Genomic DNA, 16,675 nt, shown 5'->3' on the forward strand with positions numbered 1-16,675 from the left:
CAAGAGATGCGCATGGAGTGATCTGTGGGCTGTGAGTCCTGCAGGAGGGTAGCTGAGGTTGGGTTTCCCCAGGCCTTAGACACCCCACGTGTGTACCTGTGCTTGTTTACATTAAATTAAAAAAGAAGTGTGTGGGAGAACTTGTGCAGCTCCAACTCATGGACTTGTGCCTATCTTTGTGAGGATTTTGCAGAATAATACCATCATATGCCAAAACCCACAATTCTTTTGTAGTGCATGGTCTGTGTCACTGTGGGTACTGACCTAAATTACTCCCAAGTAGTTACAGGTAGGTTGGGTTTAGCCTCGGGACATGTCTCTCTGCACTTCAGCAGCTTTTGTGAATGGCTGTGACTTCAGTAGAAGGGAAAGGAGCTCATCACAAACCATCTTCACGGTCTTTTAGTCCCTTTATGCCATCCACAGGGCCTGCAAGAAAGGGACCTGCAACTGGCAACCACCTCCTGGCCCTGAAATAGTTTTATCTGCAAACTCTTTCCTACTGTAATTTGTCTGCCTTATCTTCCCAACATGTCAGCCTCCATCTGAAAGGCTAGTCCAGGGAGTAACATTAGTAGGATGATTTTTATTTCCAGCCTTCTTTCTTGCAAATAACCATCACATCTATTTTCCTGTCTGTTCATCAAAGTGTTTGGTCCCTGCAAGTTCTGTAAAAAGATCCAAGTTGCTCAATAGCAAACAGTTTGATTATGGTCCCCAATTAACTTCTAAATGCATTGGAGGACTCTGTGTTAAGTCCTTGGGTCTTGACACATATCAATAACTATTGTATTTGTTATGCTCTGCAGTGGGGTTATGGAGACTTCGAACAAGCAGTCAGTGGTTGGAGTCCAGAACTATTTGGAGGTGAGTCCTTCTTAATAAATTGTCATTAAAATGAAACTTCTAGGGTCACGTTGTTGAGCTGCAGATAATATCAAGGATAAATCTTACTTATATTTAGCAGAGTGCTAAACACTACAATATTCAAAACAATCAAATTGCTTTAGAAATTATATTGGTATACAGGTGGGAGAAATAAGTCAGAGTGAAGTCAGACACATTAAGATCCCGATCCTTAAAAATATGTGAACCCTTCAATGAGACTTCAAATTGAGGCATGTGAATCCAGACTATGGTTCTGAGAGCCCCTGCTCAGGTACTGGCCCACCTGAAGATGCATGTGAGCTTCATTAGCACTTGTGGCTTTGTATCCACTTATTCTTAGAGCTGCCTCAGTTCTAAGCACGCTTAGCTACTCTGCTTCTAGTTCGTGTTCAAGTCCTTTACAGATTCATAAACTAGATGCTGTGTCCTCCCAGGAGAGGATGTCTCTGACAGATGTTTTCAGAACAAAGCACAGCAGGATATCCATTGTTCCAAAGAAAAAACATGCTTAGTTTCCATTTTTCTGGAATTCTTCTAATAGCTGGGGAATAAAGTTGTGATCCTGTCATCATTGTTGTTCCTGTGCTGCTCCCAGGGATTTCCTAGGATGTAAGAATGGCTTTCAAGACCCAAGACCTGTTTGGGCTTGGAGTGTGTGTGCAGTTTGAGTGCAAAGACCTGCTGTTAACACCAGCGAGTAGAAAGTGGGTCACTTGCACAGAGCAAATGCTCAGCACACTTGGATGTTTGTGTAACCCAGTGGTAATTGAGCAGCATTTATTGGAGCAGTGCTGGTGAATCCCAAGTTCCTGTGCGGGGCAGGAATCAGAGGAAGCTGTGTGATATTTTTCTCTCATCTTAAAAGCATCATGTAGTTTGAAATGAAGCTTGTGCCCGTTTAGAAGATAAGAGATTGTTGAAGAGGTTGAAAGTGTTTGCTTTAGGTCAGATGGTGCCTTTTTGTTACTCAGTTCTCATTTTTGGTCAGACTGTCTAACCTGAGATCATAGACTGGAGCAGTTTGAAGGTGGTGTGCCCACCTGTTTGCGATAGTCTGTGCTTCCCCTGCATTAGCTACAGTCCTGGTGTTGTCAAGGAGCAGAGTTGTTGAGGAGCCGGTCTGGGAGCAGACTTGCTGTCCCAACCACTCTGTGACCGTGGCCAAGACCTTTCCACACTGCCTTGGTTTACTGAGTGAGGGTGATAGTGCCTGCATGCTCTTGCTAAGCAATCTGCAGAGGGAAAGTGTGATGAATTATGGTTTGAATAGAGTTCTCAGGGTGTATTTGTATGGCTTCTTGCCTGAGACCGTTGTGGAGAAAGTGTATAAATATTGTGCAGATCTTGAAAGAAGAGCCCCAGAGGACTTTCTATCTCATTTATCTAATCCTCTGAACCATCCAGTGTCTCAGCCCCAGGCGCCGGACTTTGGGTGAGCCCAGCAGTTGTTTTGCATTATCCAAGTAACTTTGTTTTAACAGGCCAATGGGTAGGATGGGTGTTTAAAGGAGAAAAGAAAAAGAAAAGAAAAAGATAAACTTATTTGGTGTTGTCTTTTCACAGTATCAGCACTTTGCAGGCCAGTTCTGGGATATGTGCTTTGCTTTCATGTGGTGGTATTGATGCTGGGCACTGCTGAGCAGGGCTGTGTCTATTAGAACCACATGGGAAGTCTTAAAGCATCTTTAATAGAAAACTTCTGGGGCCTGCAGGAATTTATCTTCCTTCTTCCATTTCTGTGCAGCCTTGAACTTCATGACTTTCCAAAGCCAGGAAGGCAGCTGAAGGGAAGGGCAAAATTAATTATATGTAATGAGATCCTTGTTGTATTCTAAATATGTTCAGCCATTTGTTTGCAGTTACAGCAAGCAAATAACCTGTGAGGTATAGGCCTTGTGTTTCAGCATCTGTGTCATTAGAGGTGTAATGGACTGGTTTGTCAGTGTGTACCGCAGCCTTGTGCGTGATAAGGTAAAATTGCTGGACTGGGGCTGAGCAGAAGGCCTGAGTATAGCCTGTTGTCACCCTAAAGCACTGTATCATGCAGGGCATGGATGATTTTGTAGTCCTCAGTACTCCTATGTAACCGAGCCCTGGGACTGTCTGGAGGAAACGGAGACTTGTTTTAGTTCAGGGACAGATGTAGATATTTGAAGGAGTTTTTAATGTATCTTTGAGGGGGGTGAGCTTTGCAGACAACGCTTTCTTTCTCGGAGGCAACGTATTTGTCTTTAAGCACTTGGAAGCCCAGATTGCTAGTGATGGGTCCAAACCGAAATTCCAGACCTTGCTTCCCCAGATGGGGAAGTTTGAGTCCTGTGACTTGGCTCCCTCCAGCTGCATGTGGAAACTTAGAAGATGCAGGACTTCATGCTCTAGCCTCAGTTCTCACGCATGTCCCTACTGTAAAGATCTCCTGTGTAGCACCTTTTGCTAAAGTGAGTAGCTGTTGCTCGTGCTAACAGGCACCATATGCGAGGCCTGCTAGGATCTGCAGAATTAAGTCCCCTTTCATGTTTGGTTTGAGCCATCTCCTGAGTGTGCTGTTTCCCATTGTGCTGGCGAACGCTGCTCAAAACTAATCTTCCCCACATGAAGCTCTGCTTTGGCCAGCAGCCTTGTGCTAAGGCCAGATATTATTCTTCCTGAAAGGAAAAGGAGGAGTAGGAGAGGAGAGAAAGAGAACATACACAAATTTCTTGCTATGCAAGGCAGTTTGGTACAACCTTCTGTCCGTCCCACTGTCCCTGCAGCCCTCTCCCACCACTCCAAAGAAAAAACCACAAGAGAAAGGAAAATGGACCCAGAGAACTGTCATCTTCAACCCCTGTTTGGATAATAATTTCAGAGGCGTAGGAGGTTGCTTTGGAAACCCTTTCTTCTAGCAGAAGCTTTTTCTTTCTGGCTTTCATATCAACCTTTACCTATTGCACTAAAAATTAGTTACAGTTTTGATTAGTTTCAGTTGACATAGCACCCATTGAGTCACTGAGGCTGTGATGACTTCCAACCAGAAGCTTGCTTGTTATTATTTATTAGAACACAGCAACTTACAGATCGTGCAGCATCCTTAGCAATGCAGTGCAATCCCTTGTGTCTGCGCAACTAATGCCATTGTACGTGGTGAATCCAGTAAGCAATCCAGCTGCTGGAATAGGCAAATACACACTTACTTTCCCAAAACATTCCTAATGCACGCTTTCTCTTGGACGCAATCATCCACAATTAACTTCACTGGTTCCCCAATACTCTGTAGAGGTAGATGGCTGAGTATCTTGACGATTTTTTATTTAGACTTCAGGGAGAGAAGTGGACGAACTTTTGCTTTCCCGCCATAGGTGGTATATGTTAATGGCCTGTTCTCCACCTCTTCTCCCCAGCACCTGTACAGAGTGAGAAGAGAACAGAGCTGCAAGGAATAATAGCAATCTGGAATGTGGATCCATATCATTCTGGCACACAGCAGTGGAAATTTCAGCGTGATTCACGATATGGAAGTGCTTAGTGAATGAAACCTGTTAGCAGAACTGACCTACTAAATGCAAGTAATACTTTCCCCTGCATCACTGATGTGTTGCATGCTAGAGGTATAAACTGACACCCTGGGATGCTTGTTGCTGCTCCAGGCATATGATCGTCTGGAAAGACTATGACTCGGGAATGAAAATGGATGAGATGTTGCACAATGAAAGGCCTCCAGCAGGTGCCAAGGCAAGATTTCAGTGTTTGTATCACCTGCTAAAGAGGAGGATGTTTGGGTGCTCTGTGGCTTAAAGAAGGGAGTAGATGTGAACTCTGAGTGCATAGGAAGACAACCCAGCTCCTTTATTCCTGTATCTCATCTATTGCTTTTTAGCTGGGTGCCCATGGGTAAAGTGCTTAACTTCTGCCTCAGTTTCCCCCATAGGAATCCATATGTGATACCTGACAGGGTAGGGATCAGGATTAATAGCAGTAAAGCCTTTCGAGTTCCTTGGATGAAAGGGGCTGCTTGTTTTAGGGGCTGTTTATTTTTTCTGAGAGGGCAGGAAAATCTGGTTGCTATCCAAGCAGTTACTAAATGTAAATAATGCATCTTTTTTGCAATTCAGTGTGGGTGGTGTTAACAGATTATACAGGATCCAGAGGAGGAAACCATCAGCTGCCTATAGGCTCAAAGGGCATCTGGATGGTACAGATATGAGACATTTGCACAGGTGAAGGGGTCATTTCTGAATTGCCTGCAAAGAAGTTCAGCAGTTCAGAAAGTCTCTCTTCAAGGAGGTTAATTAAGATGGGATTTAAATAAAATATTAAAATTGAAACTGGAGGCAGCAGTTGATAAAATACTCATCAACTTTGTGCCTGTTAGGCTGGAGGAGGAATCCACAAACAAAGCTTTCAGCTTTCACAAATGGAGATTGGTTGTTGATGGTGGTCACTTTCCTCCTTGGATGCCCAGCACATATATCCTTCAGTCATTTCTCCAGAAAGGTGCTACTGGGAGAAAACTGTGCTGGAGAAGGGCAGCTGTGAAAATACCGTTTGCTGACCCGGTCATTCAGTCCTGCACCTTTGTGGATTCACTGGCTGACCTGAGCGGGGGAAACAACCAGATTTGCCATGGAGTCTGCAACCTTCTTTCTCTCCACTCTGCACTCCAGTCAGGCTCAACTCCCGCTGGCAGAGCAGAAGAGATCCAAACAGTGTTCCTATTATCCAGCTTTGTTCAGGTGCAGTGCTTGAAATGGGATGCAGTGTGGGATCCAGAGGAGTGCTGCATCCAAACTTCTCCAAGCCTATAACAAGAAAGGAGGATCTTTTCCAGGTTCTCTCCTGTTCTCTTTCTCCCTCTGCCCCCATTCAGCTGTCTTCCCACTGGCTGGTTTTTGCCTGATGAGAAAGAGAGGGAGAAGAGGGTGGAGTAAGGGAGGAGCCTGCAAAACCCAAACATATCTTTGCAGAAACTTTGGTCTTAAAATACAGCTTCTGCTTTAAGACACATTGCTGAGGCACCAGCCAAGGTTTGCTGCAGAAAACTATTTAATTTCTGTCTGTTTCTCTCTGCTTAAGGGTGATAAATAAAGATTTTCATTGTTAATTGTAACCACGTGAACTCCAAATAGAAGGATTAGGAAGGGGAAAAGGCTAGGGTCATTTTTGTTCTGTTTCCCAGGCCTTCTACGGCAGCGCGGTTACATTTTTCCTTGCCTCCCTGTGCTTTTTAACGGTACGTTTCTGAGAGAGCCCGGAATCCTGTCTGCTCAAATAGTAGGAGCCTGGAAAGCATTTGTGAGTCAGCAGTTCAAACATTATTGACTCGTGGTACAAAATTAAAATCTAATAAGACCACTGCTGGGTTCACTACTCCGTAGTGGAGATGGAAAAGGGAAAGAAATTTGTAGTCGTTCATCCTGTTTTCTTCTTTTTTTTTGTTGGATTATTTTTTTTCAGCCTTACCACTGCTCCGGAGTGGAGATGGAAAAGGGAAATTTGTAGTCGTTCATCCTGTTTTCTTCTTTTTTTTGTTGGATTATTTTTTTTCAGCCTTTCAGATATGCTTCACTCATTCCCTGCAACAAATTACATTGCATTTCCTATCCTCACAAAGAAAAAAAAGTTGTATTTTGCAGTGCTCCAGCAACCTGCTTTAAAACCTTACTGTAGGTAAGACTGACTATGGTTTCAACATAGAATTAGGAAGTTCTTGGAATACCAAGGTTTCTGACCTACCAGTGTTTGTCCCTTACCAAAACCCAACCTGGCTTTGATAAACTTTAGGCCAGTCTAGACAGACCTGTAAATATATAGCATCTAATTAACCGTGTTAGCATCTCTTTTGCCGTCTCTCTTTGTGCGTAAATCTTGATTAAAAGACACCAGAATAATGCCTCATTTAGCAGGGTTTTATTTACTTTCCCAGCAGGAACCTGTAGAAAATCACCCAGTTGATTTTCCAGCCCTTTGTTAGTGGACAAAATGGAAAGGCAGAAAGGTGGGGATAAAAGCTATCTGTGTGGAGAGGAACAATTAGGAAAGGGCAACAACAATTCTAGCCACAGGTGGATTCTCCAGCAAATCCTTGCCAAAATCCATATATAGAACCTAGAGGATCTCAGTCACTGCCCTTACTCTTGCCTTAAGAATAGTCAGTTTCGGCTCGTTGCAGTACAGTTTGATAACTCATTTCTAAAGTGCATCTCAGCTGCAGTGTAATTTTAGGGCCTTTTGGCTCCAATAAGCTTGAACTCTGTAACTTGAACTCTGTGACGGTGTAAATGTTTGTAGTTTTCTGCTTTTAGCCTTGCTGTGGCAGAGGTCTTTGCGTGAGTGAGACAGCACCTGAATATTAAGGCAGCTCTAGCTCCTGAAGAAAACGGTACTCTTGAGGATTAGCCAAGTCCTGCATTAATGCAACTGTGGAAGCAGTGAATATAAGGAACTTCCGTCTTGTGACTGCCGGTGGTGTGTGTTTGTCCTGTGGTTATTGTACCTGCTGGGATAGCTCAGTGTCAGCTCCTCAGCTGCTGGTGTGTTTTATGACAGCTGTGCCTTGAATCTTAGATCTGTTTTTATTTCTCGGTGGGACTAGTATATGCATTACATCAGTGCTGTGCTACTACTCATCTGCTCCCCTGGCTCCTCCTCTGCTCTCAGCAATCAAAGGAAGCCTGTTGCCCTCTGTAGCCCTGCTCCCATTGGGGATGGAAAAGAACTGCTGCTGCAGCAGTAAGTCATGGTATTTTACACAGTTCTGGCCTGCACTGGAAGCAAAGGATCCAGCCTGAACTCCTTCAGGCATCTCGGCTGATGTCATTCGGACATCCCCATGTGCTGTTTCCATCCCTTGAAGGCTTGGGTTCTGCAGCTCTTTAAGAGCTGCTGAAGCAATCCCAGCCCAGTTCTTAGCAGTAAGTTGCAGGGGTGCTGTGTGGGTTTAAGTGTGTGATTCTGTCCTCTTTCCAACTCACCCAATGTTATAAATGAAAGCATAGGGAGATGAATGTCTTTTACTTTTTTTTTGTACACATAAGGACTCTCACATGGCATTTTGGATGTTGTTTGAGGTGATTTCAGGACCAAAAGTGAGAAGCCCCTGGTGCTAGGAAGTCCCCCAGAAAGGTTCCTCTCCATCTCTTTCTTTGCAGCCCATGGTAAAACTCCCAATTTCTTCTCTGTGTGAACAATAAGGGGATGTGGTTAGCAGGGAAGAGGGTGTTTATTCCTAGCTACCTCAAAACGAGACCGCTATTCATGAATCCATCTTGTGCTGGTTTGCAGAAGGCTGCGCAGAACCTAAAACCCACTATTCCCATCAAGTTCCACATCTCCAGCCGAACAGATACCGGAGTCCATGCACTCTGCAACTCTGCTCACCTTGACATCCAGAGGGCACAGGGGAAGCCAGCATTTAATGAAAAACAGCTCATCTACAGTCTTAATCACCACCTGAAGACTGAGCCAATCCGGTGAGTTGGAGGCGAGCCAAAATCTTTTATCTTGCCCTCATTGGAGAAAGAAGGAATGTGGCAATGATCTCCCATCTTCACCCAGATGATGTATTTTTCTGTTATGTGTGTTGGCAAACCACTCCCTTGCACATGTGTATTTCTGCAACTACCAGCTCTAAATATGCAGGTGCTCAAGTAGTTTGGGGTCAGAGGGAGGGAGGGATGAACGATGCCGTTACTTTTTCCCCAGAAGGCCTTTCATTCGTGTTCCACACGCTCTATAAAGTGAAAAGTGAATTCGTGTCGGTTGAAGCTGCGGCACGCCCTGCAGAAGGTGTTGATCTGCAATTCAGTCAGCTGTTTTGACTTTTTCAAAGCATTTTGCAAACATTCAAACCTTAAGCAGAGGAAGGAACCTTTGTATGTCAGTGATGCTTTAAATTTATTTAAATACAGTGGGATCTTCTATCTCCGGGCTCTCGGTTTGGTCAGTGGCTGGAGCAGAAGCTGCAGCAGCTGTCTCCGAGCCAGCTGCGTTCTTTCACCTCTGAACAAGCACCAGGGGAGCTGTCAGAGGGTCAGGGGAAGAGGAAGTAAAATCCTTGGAATCTGAGCTCAGGAAAGAGGGCAGGAAGCACTGTGAGAGCATTATTACTAGAGGCACATAGTTCCTGTTAGCGGCTGTTTATTAATGTTGTTTTAACTGACCTTTTTCCCTGGATGTTTACAGTTCCTTTGACAGTCCTCAGACAGTTTTGGAAACAGCATAAGACCACACTGCTTTTCTCCTTTGATCCTAATAGTCCTTGACTGTCCGTGCCGACTTAGCAGTTGCTGACCCTCCATGAGACCCTTGTGCGATGCCTCGGAGTGGGTGAGCTCAGCCTAAGGGCAGCGAGAGATGACTGTGAGGCTGCTTGGGCTTGATAAAGAAATGCATCACTGTCAGTCCCCAGAAATCTGTAAGGGAAATTTCTTTCCTCCCCACACCTTATTTATAAAAATGTGTTTTAGCAGTTTGCAGAGTTGGTTGAGTCTTTCTCTGAAAGGAAAGGTTTCACCGTGGGTATCTGAAAGAAAAGCAAATACTGGTTTCACTGCTTTTACTACACAGCCCACGGACAGCCATCCAGTAACAAGTCAGATCATGCATCCCAAACCTGAGATTGAATATTAGCATGATAACACAGGATTGACAGTTTTACATTTACAAATCCAGTTCCTCCATGGGGCTCCTAAAGTAGCAGCTAGATTCCTCTGCAGTGAAAGGCCAGAACACAAAGCAGATGGCTCAAGTAACTAAGTTGCATATTTAACATCTGTGAGTTACTGTTCCATGACAGCTTTCACCTTCTTTGACATATGTGTAAGAGTCTACTGCAGCTGCTGTGGGGTGGGGCTGGAGATGATTTCTTTTCAGACTGCTGTGTCAATTTAAAAAAACCTGAGAGATTCTGAAATTGAATTGGACTTACGTGGGTTTTGGTTGTTAATTCTGCTCAGACTGAAAACTAGGTCAGCATCTATACACCCTGGAAGTCAAACCCTTTCTGGATCCTCTAGCAGTTACAGGGAACATGAAGTCGGTCATAGTTTTGAGTTCATTCCTTAAAAGACTAAAGCAGTTGTTGGGGAGTCAGAGCTAGCTGATTTTGCAGCCAGAGGGTACCACTGTAACAACCAGTCTGTTCTGTGTGTCACCAGCCACAGAATCTCAGTGTCTCTCCCCTGAGTTTAAGCTTGTGAGTTGTGTTGTTTGGCTTTAATGGAGTAAGTTGTCCTAGAGAGCTAAACCTACTGTTGTGACCCTGCCACTTTCAATACCAGTCATACAGATGCATCGTTATACCTAGCTGTGTGATATCGTGACTGATCAGTCCGAGAGCAGACAGGATCGCTGCTGAAGAAAGGTTTGTTAGAGAACATCTTCCTGAGGAGGCAGCAGTGGGATCTCACGGATGGGAAGAGTTTTTTGTCTCGCGCTAAGATCTGACAGATACCTATCAGGAGGTAATATCTTTTGATGAAATGCAAATGCTGTCCCGATCAGTCAGAGAGTTTAAGTTTATGAGGATGCAGTCAGCTCTACTTCTCTTTCCTCCCTTGGGCTGAACCTTTTAAAAATGGTTCAGCTGCTTTCCATTAAGGAGGTTGGTGACAGGCATGAGTCTGAGTGTACTCAGCAACCGTTCCCTCCCTCTGTAAATACTACTTTGCCAAGAAGAATTCTCTCCTAATGCTGAAGAGAAAACTCAGCACTTTCATGTGGTTGCAAGCAGGGGGTGATGGAGAGAGGGATCTTTGTGAGAACACATTATTGTCGGTAGAGCTTGGAAGGGAAACAAGATTCCAAGCTGGCTGACTGTATCACCAGCCGTAATAACCTTTGTAACAGGATGGGTCTGTCAACTGCGCTGTCTTTTAGGTTTGCAAAGTGTATTTGAAAGGATCTTGCCCACAAAGATCGGATTGTATTTCACAGATGGGTTAACTGTAGGAGTACTTTGCTCTCCCTTAAGTAGGGATGGTAATACAGTAAACTCACACCTATTTCTGATTTCAGTTTTGTCAGCACACAAAAAAAGCTGTCTGAGTGACAAGAAGATAGAGCCAGGATTCCTCCCACCTCCTGCAAATTGGCATTTGGTTTCTGTTGTCAGCGGAGAGAGAAGGATGTACTTCCGGAGGACATCTTTGTATCTGATACATTGCCACTTCTAGTTAGATGTCCTCAGGCTTTTTTTCCTTCAACCTCCTCTGAAATTGAGGCTCTGTTGAAAAGGTAAAGAGCGCAATGAGTATTTACAAGCAGCCTTTCAAAAAGTGGGACCTTAACAAGGCCTGAAACGTAGCTGCTGGAATGAATGCTGGAAAGACATTCCTAGCTAGAAGGAGCCTATGGCAGCAATTGCATCTGCTAGGAGAGGCAGGAAAGGATGCCTGCACTGAAGAATAATGTGAACATGAATAGGCTTTTCCAAAAGAATCGCTCTATCAGAGGGAGTTAAAGGATGGTTATTTAATAAAAACCACATAAGCATTAACAAGAGAAGCTCCAGATAGATGAAATGCTTGCGGAGGCATGTAGGCAGAGAAAAATAAATGTAATAATTATATTATTGTGTTTAGAAGAGGCTGGAGGTCCTAGATTCAAACTCCATTGCAGGCCTGGAGGATGTAGTTTGCATTTCTACTGAGAGTTTATAGCAGCAGAGCAATCTCCTGGGCTTGTTATTGCAAATCTTTGTGGAGGCCTGTGGCTCAGCTGTAATTTCTTCTTCTGTGGTCTGAGCCTTCGCAGTCAAGGGATGTGAGCCAGAGGCACTTGAGCTGGCAAAAATCCCCGAAGCACCAACGTTTTTAAAGTAAATAAATAGGTTTATCTATTACTTGGTCCCAAACAGTATCATATTTTTTGGCTGCCCTGGGTCCCTTCTCCTCACTGTGCCAAACTCCAAAGACAGAACGGCACACAGCAGGAGAAAAACTGCCTTCTAAGGAGAGGTATCCTCTAAAGTAACACCTGCAGAGAGATTATGCCTATGTAATAGTGACTCCTTGCTATATGCTCCCTGCAGTATGGTGAGTAGCCAGTACTCTGGGATAAGGGAAGATCAAATCCAGTAACAACTGGATTTGATAACATTTTGGGGGAGGTACAGAAACACAGGGAAGCTCTGTTTTCTCCCTTACCAGACAGAAGGGCGTTTTTCTCTCTGACAGCCTTTGTACCCTCCTTTCTGCCTACATAGGTGTCTGTGTTTGATGGTAATGGTGGCACTGGCTTAGAGAAATAAGGCAATTTCCCCCTCTTGCTTACAGAATAAACTAGGGGAGTTCAACTGCCTAGAAATCAGCTTTTGAGTTAACTCCCCAGAGTCAGTGGAAGACAAGTAGACACAAACATTCCCAAAAGCCATTTTCCTCACACGTGAAATGTGAGGGTTCCCAGGTCTCCTGCATGCAGCGTTCCACATTTTCAGACTCTGTCTAGGTGATGGTGGGACGCACCTTTATTTTCATTGCTACAGCAAAGTCCTATTTGTCTTGGAGGCTGAGAGGGGAGGTGGGAGAGAGGTGACCTAGTTTCAGCTGTCTCCATCTGCTACAATGAGCTGCGTAGCCACCTTTGAGAGGGAGCACAGAGGTATTTTTAGCTGGGTAGAGTCCTTCCTACTCATATTTGAGACCACGGTTCTGCAAAAGCAGAAGGGCATAGTGTTGATAAGGTGTGCTTCTCAGTTGGAGATCATAGATTCTTAGAATCGTTTAGGTTGGAAAAGACCTGATGCTGGCCAGGATGCCATTGGCCTTCTTGGCCACCTGGGCACACACCGGCTGGTCAGGTGCCTGTGGCAGCCTACAGCTGCACATCCTTGGCCACTGGTTAGCCACTGGCTGTCAGGAAGGAATGACATTTAATTAATTGTAAATGCAGTTTCTAAAGGAATCCATTGCATGTTTCAGTTCCCATCTGTGTGGTGACCAAGCAAAAGCTTTCAAATTGGTGTATGAAATGTCTCTCCCTCATTGTCTTCTGTCCTAACAGCGTTTTGAATGCCTATCGAGTGACCAATAGCTTCCATGCACGCTTCTCCGCACTGTCAAGAACCTACATTTATCGGCTGTTGGTGGGCTGCACTCGTTATTCTGAAATACCCGTCTTCGAGAAGGATCTCTGCTGGGCTCCTCTGGGAGGGTAAGTGTATTCCATTAAAACTCCCTGAGGAGCTACTTCGTCTACACTCTGGAAAGGCTGGGCTTTTGGGGAGAGGGAGTAATTTCTACATGTGAGACCAGATTCCTTGTTTGTATCGACAAGATTTCCTGTTGAAATCAGTGCAGCTGCACTGAGTTATGTTCACTGAGACTTGCAGCTCTTTTATTATACTGTTGGTTTGACCTGTTACAAACATGCTTAACACTGCTGAAATACTCGATGACTGGGTAGAGTCCATCAACAACTTTGTGTGTGCCTCCCCCTGGAAGTGATGAGCATTTCCTCAGATGACCTTGCCAATTCCTACAGCAAACCCGTTCGGACAGCCGGCTGAAGGAGCAGTGCTCTGATGTGATGCAGGCAGGCAGAAATGCATTGCAAGGCAGATCTCAGCGTTTTAGGTGTGACCATACAGGCAGTCAAGAATGAAGGCTGAGAATTCTGTTTTTTCCTTAGTCCTGTTTCTGATAGGGACTGCATGAAAGTCTGCGCTTTCATTCCCGGTCTGAGTGCCTGTATGTTTGACTAGTGAGAGCTGATGGCTCTGAGCAACCCTACAATAACAAACCAATGTATCTAACTCAGTATTCACTTGTGTTCTTGGAGCAGCCACTGAGTCATAACAAACCAGTGCTTGTGTATGCAAGGGAAGAAAATCAAATTCAGTGTCATTTAGAAAAACAACTTGGGACATGATAAACAGTGGGCGAGGAAAAAAAGCAAACAAAACCCCCGAGATAATTTGTTATTGCCCTTTAGTTTACATTTTACTGAGATAAACATACATTAAAGAAAACTGGAGTTTCCCACAACTTAATAGAAAAACAGGTTTGTAGCCAGTTGTGGTAATTTCATCACTGCTATTGGAATAACAATTGCAGGTAGTAAGAAAAAGTAATCTTGACTGTCCTAGCAGAGGAATGCAGATGACGTTGTCCTAACATTAAATTGCTGATTTTCTTTTCTGTGAAAGGGAAAGATAGATATGAAATTGCAAAATTAGATGTTATGTGTGCAACGTGCCTTACTCTCAGGCTTTATGAAGGAGCATTTAATTTAGTCCAGACCCTGCTTTCCCAAATGGCAATGCCAGATAAAGGACAGGGTGAAATTCTGAATGGGAGATTTAGTAATTTCAGCTTGAAATTGCTAAAAGGTGTGATATTTGGACTGCCAGTAGTGGAGAAGCTCATAGTGTGTGCACTACTGGTGTATAAAACATAATGCACAATTAACGTCTGTAGGCATCTGAATTACCAACTAGGTGTTATCAGTGCTTCTCAGTGCGACCAGGACTCTGTAAGTGCTACTCATTTTTCTTGAACACAGTGAAAAAAATGAATGATGTTGGAAAATCTCGTCTTGATTTTATGCTTTTTAAAATTGTTTTCTTCAGAAACATTTTGACTTCTGTTAAGATCTGAAAAGCTTAGGCCACAGATCATGTGTACTTGCTCAGGCTTTTTTTCTTAGGAGAAATTTACAAAAAATAGAATTTAAAAAAGCCTCTGTTCAGCAAATATATCAATAAATCTGTCTCAACTCCTTTGTTTGAGACTATTTTGAACAGATTTAGAGACTTCAAATGAAGAAATCTGAAGGACAGTTGACGTTCTGAGTTTTACCCTTGTCCCTTTCCTCTGCATCTCCACCTTGGGTTTACATTAGCTTCATCTCTGACTCATTCCATTTCTGTAACTTCCTAATTTCATCTTGTGCCTGTTGCAAATCTAAGGTTTGGAAAACCATCATAGCATTTGGTATTTTCTTACCTGGCAACATCTTTTTCAGTTTATAAGATCCAGATACTGCAAAGGCTTTTAGTTCTCTTGCCCTATGCTCTAGCCAGAAATTTGAATAGAGTTATTTGAATTGAACCGTTTTAAGAAGCACAGCAGGATAAAGGTTTATGTAAAAGCATGTGCCTGCCAATCCCTGATCTAGCCTGGGGTTTTGAATACCTTCAGGTCACTTGGCATCTTGGTTTGTGGTTTGGGCCATTACAAGAGAAACTCCATCTTGCAAAATGTGTTTCCACAGTGCTGCAATGTTAAATCTGTGTGCCAGGCTTAAGCTTCTCATCAATTAATTGGACTTTGATCCACCAAACATACTCGGTCCCACCTGATTCTCCTGTCCTTTTGCTCTGTGTGTTTAATTTCAGCTACCTGAATGTGCCTGCCATGCAGGAAGCAGCACAGTTCCTGGTGGGAACCCATGACTTCAGCACCTTTCGCTCCCTTAACTCTGACACACCTTTCCGGTCTCCAGTCAGAACCATCCTCCAGGCAGACATCCGACCCTCTTCTGGGTTCCTGTCCCACCACTACGCTCACAGGTGAGGGCCAGGGTACTCAGCCCAGGAGCTGCTCGGATCAGCGTGTGCTGCTTTGTCTGCAGAGCTGCCTTCCAGCGCTGCTGTGAGAACTGACTTCCAGTTTGCTGTGCATTGCCTTTACAGTCCTGTGATGGTCTCAGCAGGATTCTGCCCAGTGACAGCTTGGAATGGACATTTCTTTTCCCTTTCCTCCCCGGTGTCCTCAGGGAGAAAGGTGGGCAGGACTGAGGGCAGGGAAACTGGTCCAGTTTGTGCATTAAAAGACAGGATGTTATAAAATGGTGCATGGAATCTGGCACAGAGCAATTCCTGTGAGGTGCTTCCAGCATTTACGCTCCTTTTGGTTGCTAAAGACCAGCTCTGGCAGGGGATGCCATTTTCCATCCCCTGCTGCCATCCTAGCTTTGCCTAAAGGCTGCAGATAGAAGGAATAAACCCACCCAACACCTAGGTCACTGCTGTGGCTATATGGATCTGCTCAGTTCACACCGGGAATTCCTACTGTCTTCCCAGGGGATGTTGGTGAAGGGAAGTCCAATATTACTCAGTCATTACATAAACAAAAGATTGTTGAGTGTCGGGTTCTTTCAGGACCAGGTCTTGCAAGTATTGAAATGAAGTGGCTGGATGTATTTTCTCTCTAGCAGAAAGGGTAGTTTTTTCCCAGAAAGATCAGGGGTATTTAGCATCTGAGCGTGGCTTTAGTTTCACGCTGGCTTCTTTCATAGATACGTGGCTGCTGTGTTTCAGCTTGAAAGCAAACCTGGCTGCTGTTTGTCTCCAAACCATGTTTTCCCGCTTTCTGGTTAGGAGAAAACCCTTTTCTTTGTAGTTTTCCCCAACGACTCTCCATTAAATTTGAATACCTACTGAGCTGTCCTTGCCATGCTCCAAGCTTTGGAGCCTCACTGCCGTTTGCAAACAGCCCACTGTTTCTTTCCATGTCTTAGAACAGCCTGTTTTGCCAGCAGTAGTGTAGGACAAAGACTGAAAGGGAGCTGCAAAAACAGAGAGATCGACGCTCTGAGTAACCCTGGTCTTTCAGTTCCTCCCATCTTCTCTGATTCCTGCTTTTCCTGCTCAGTGACGGTGCCTGTCAGTACACAACCACGTTATAAAGAGCCACCCAGTTGGGTAGGGCACTTTACTGCTACTCTGTACTGCATGAGCTCAAGGGCATGGGCAGTTAGTGCTAGATGAAATGCTTACTGCCCGCCTTCTTGCAGGTAAGAAACACCACCCTGGTGGGAAAAGGAAGGTTGGAGAGGAAAGTGGGTGCTGTCACATGGCCGCATTCCT

At 44.4% G+C, this 16,675-nt stretch overlaps 1 protein-coding gene across 1 annotated transcript in view; it reads left to right on the plus strand.

Moving 5' to 3' along the window:
- Positions 1-813: 813 nt before the first annotated feature.
- Positions 814-16,675, plus strand: part of PUSL1 (pseudouridylate synthase-like 1) — a gene marked incomplete at its 3' end in the record, with an annotated part of 22,581 nt that continues 6,719 nt past the window's right edge. Inside the window, exons 1-4 of the mRNA XM_010156826.1 lie at positions 814-867; positions 8,149-8,336; positions 12,868-13,017; positions 15,203-15,376. Of these exons, the coding sequence (XP_010155128.1) occupies positions 817-867; positions 8,149-8,336; positions 12,868-13,017; positions 15,203-15,376 (563 nt within the window). The remainder of the gene's footprint in view (positions 868-8,148; positions 8,337-12,867; positions 13,018-15,202; positions 15,377-16,675) is intronic.

This window comes from Eurypyga helias, unplaced genomic scaffold (genome assembly GCF_000690775.1).
Source record: "Eurypyga helias isolate BGI_N326 unplaced genomic scaffold, ASM69077v1 scaffold38448, whole genome shotgun sequence".
NCBI lineage: Eukaryota > Metazoa > Chordata > Aves > Eurypygiformes > Eurypygidae > Eurypyga > Eurypyga helias.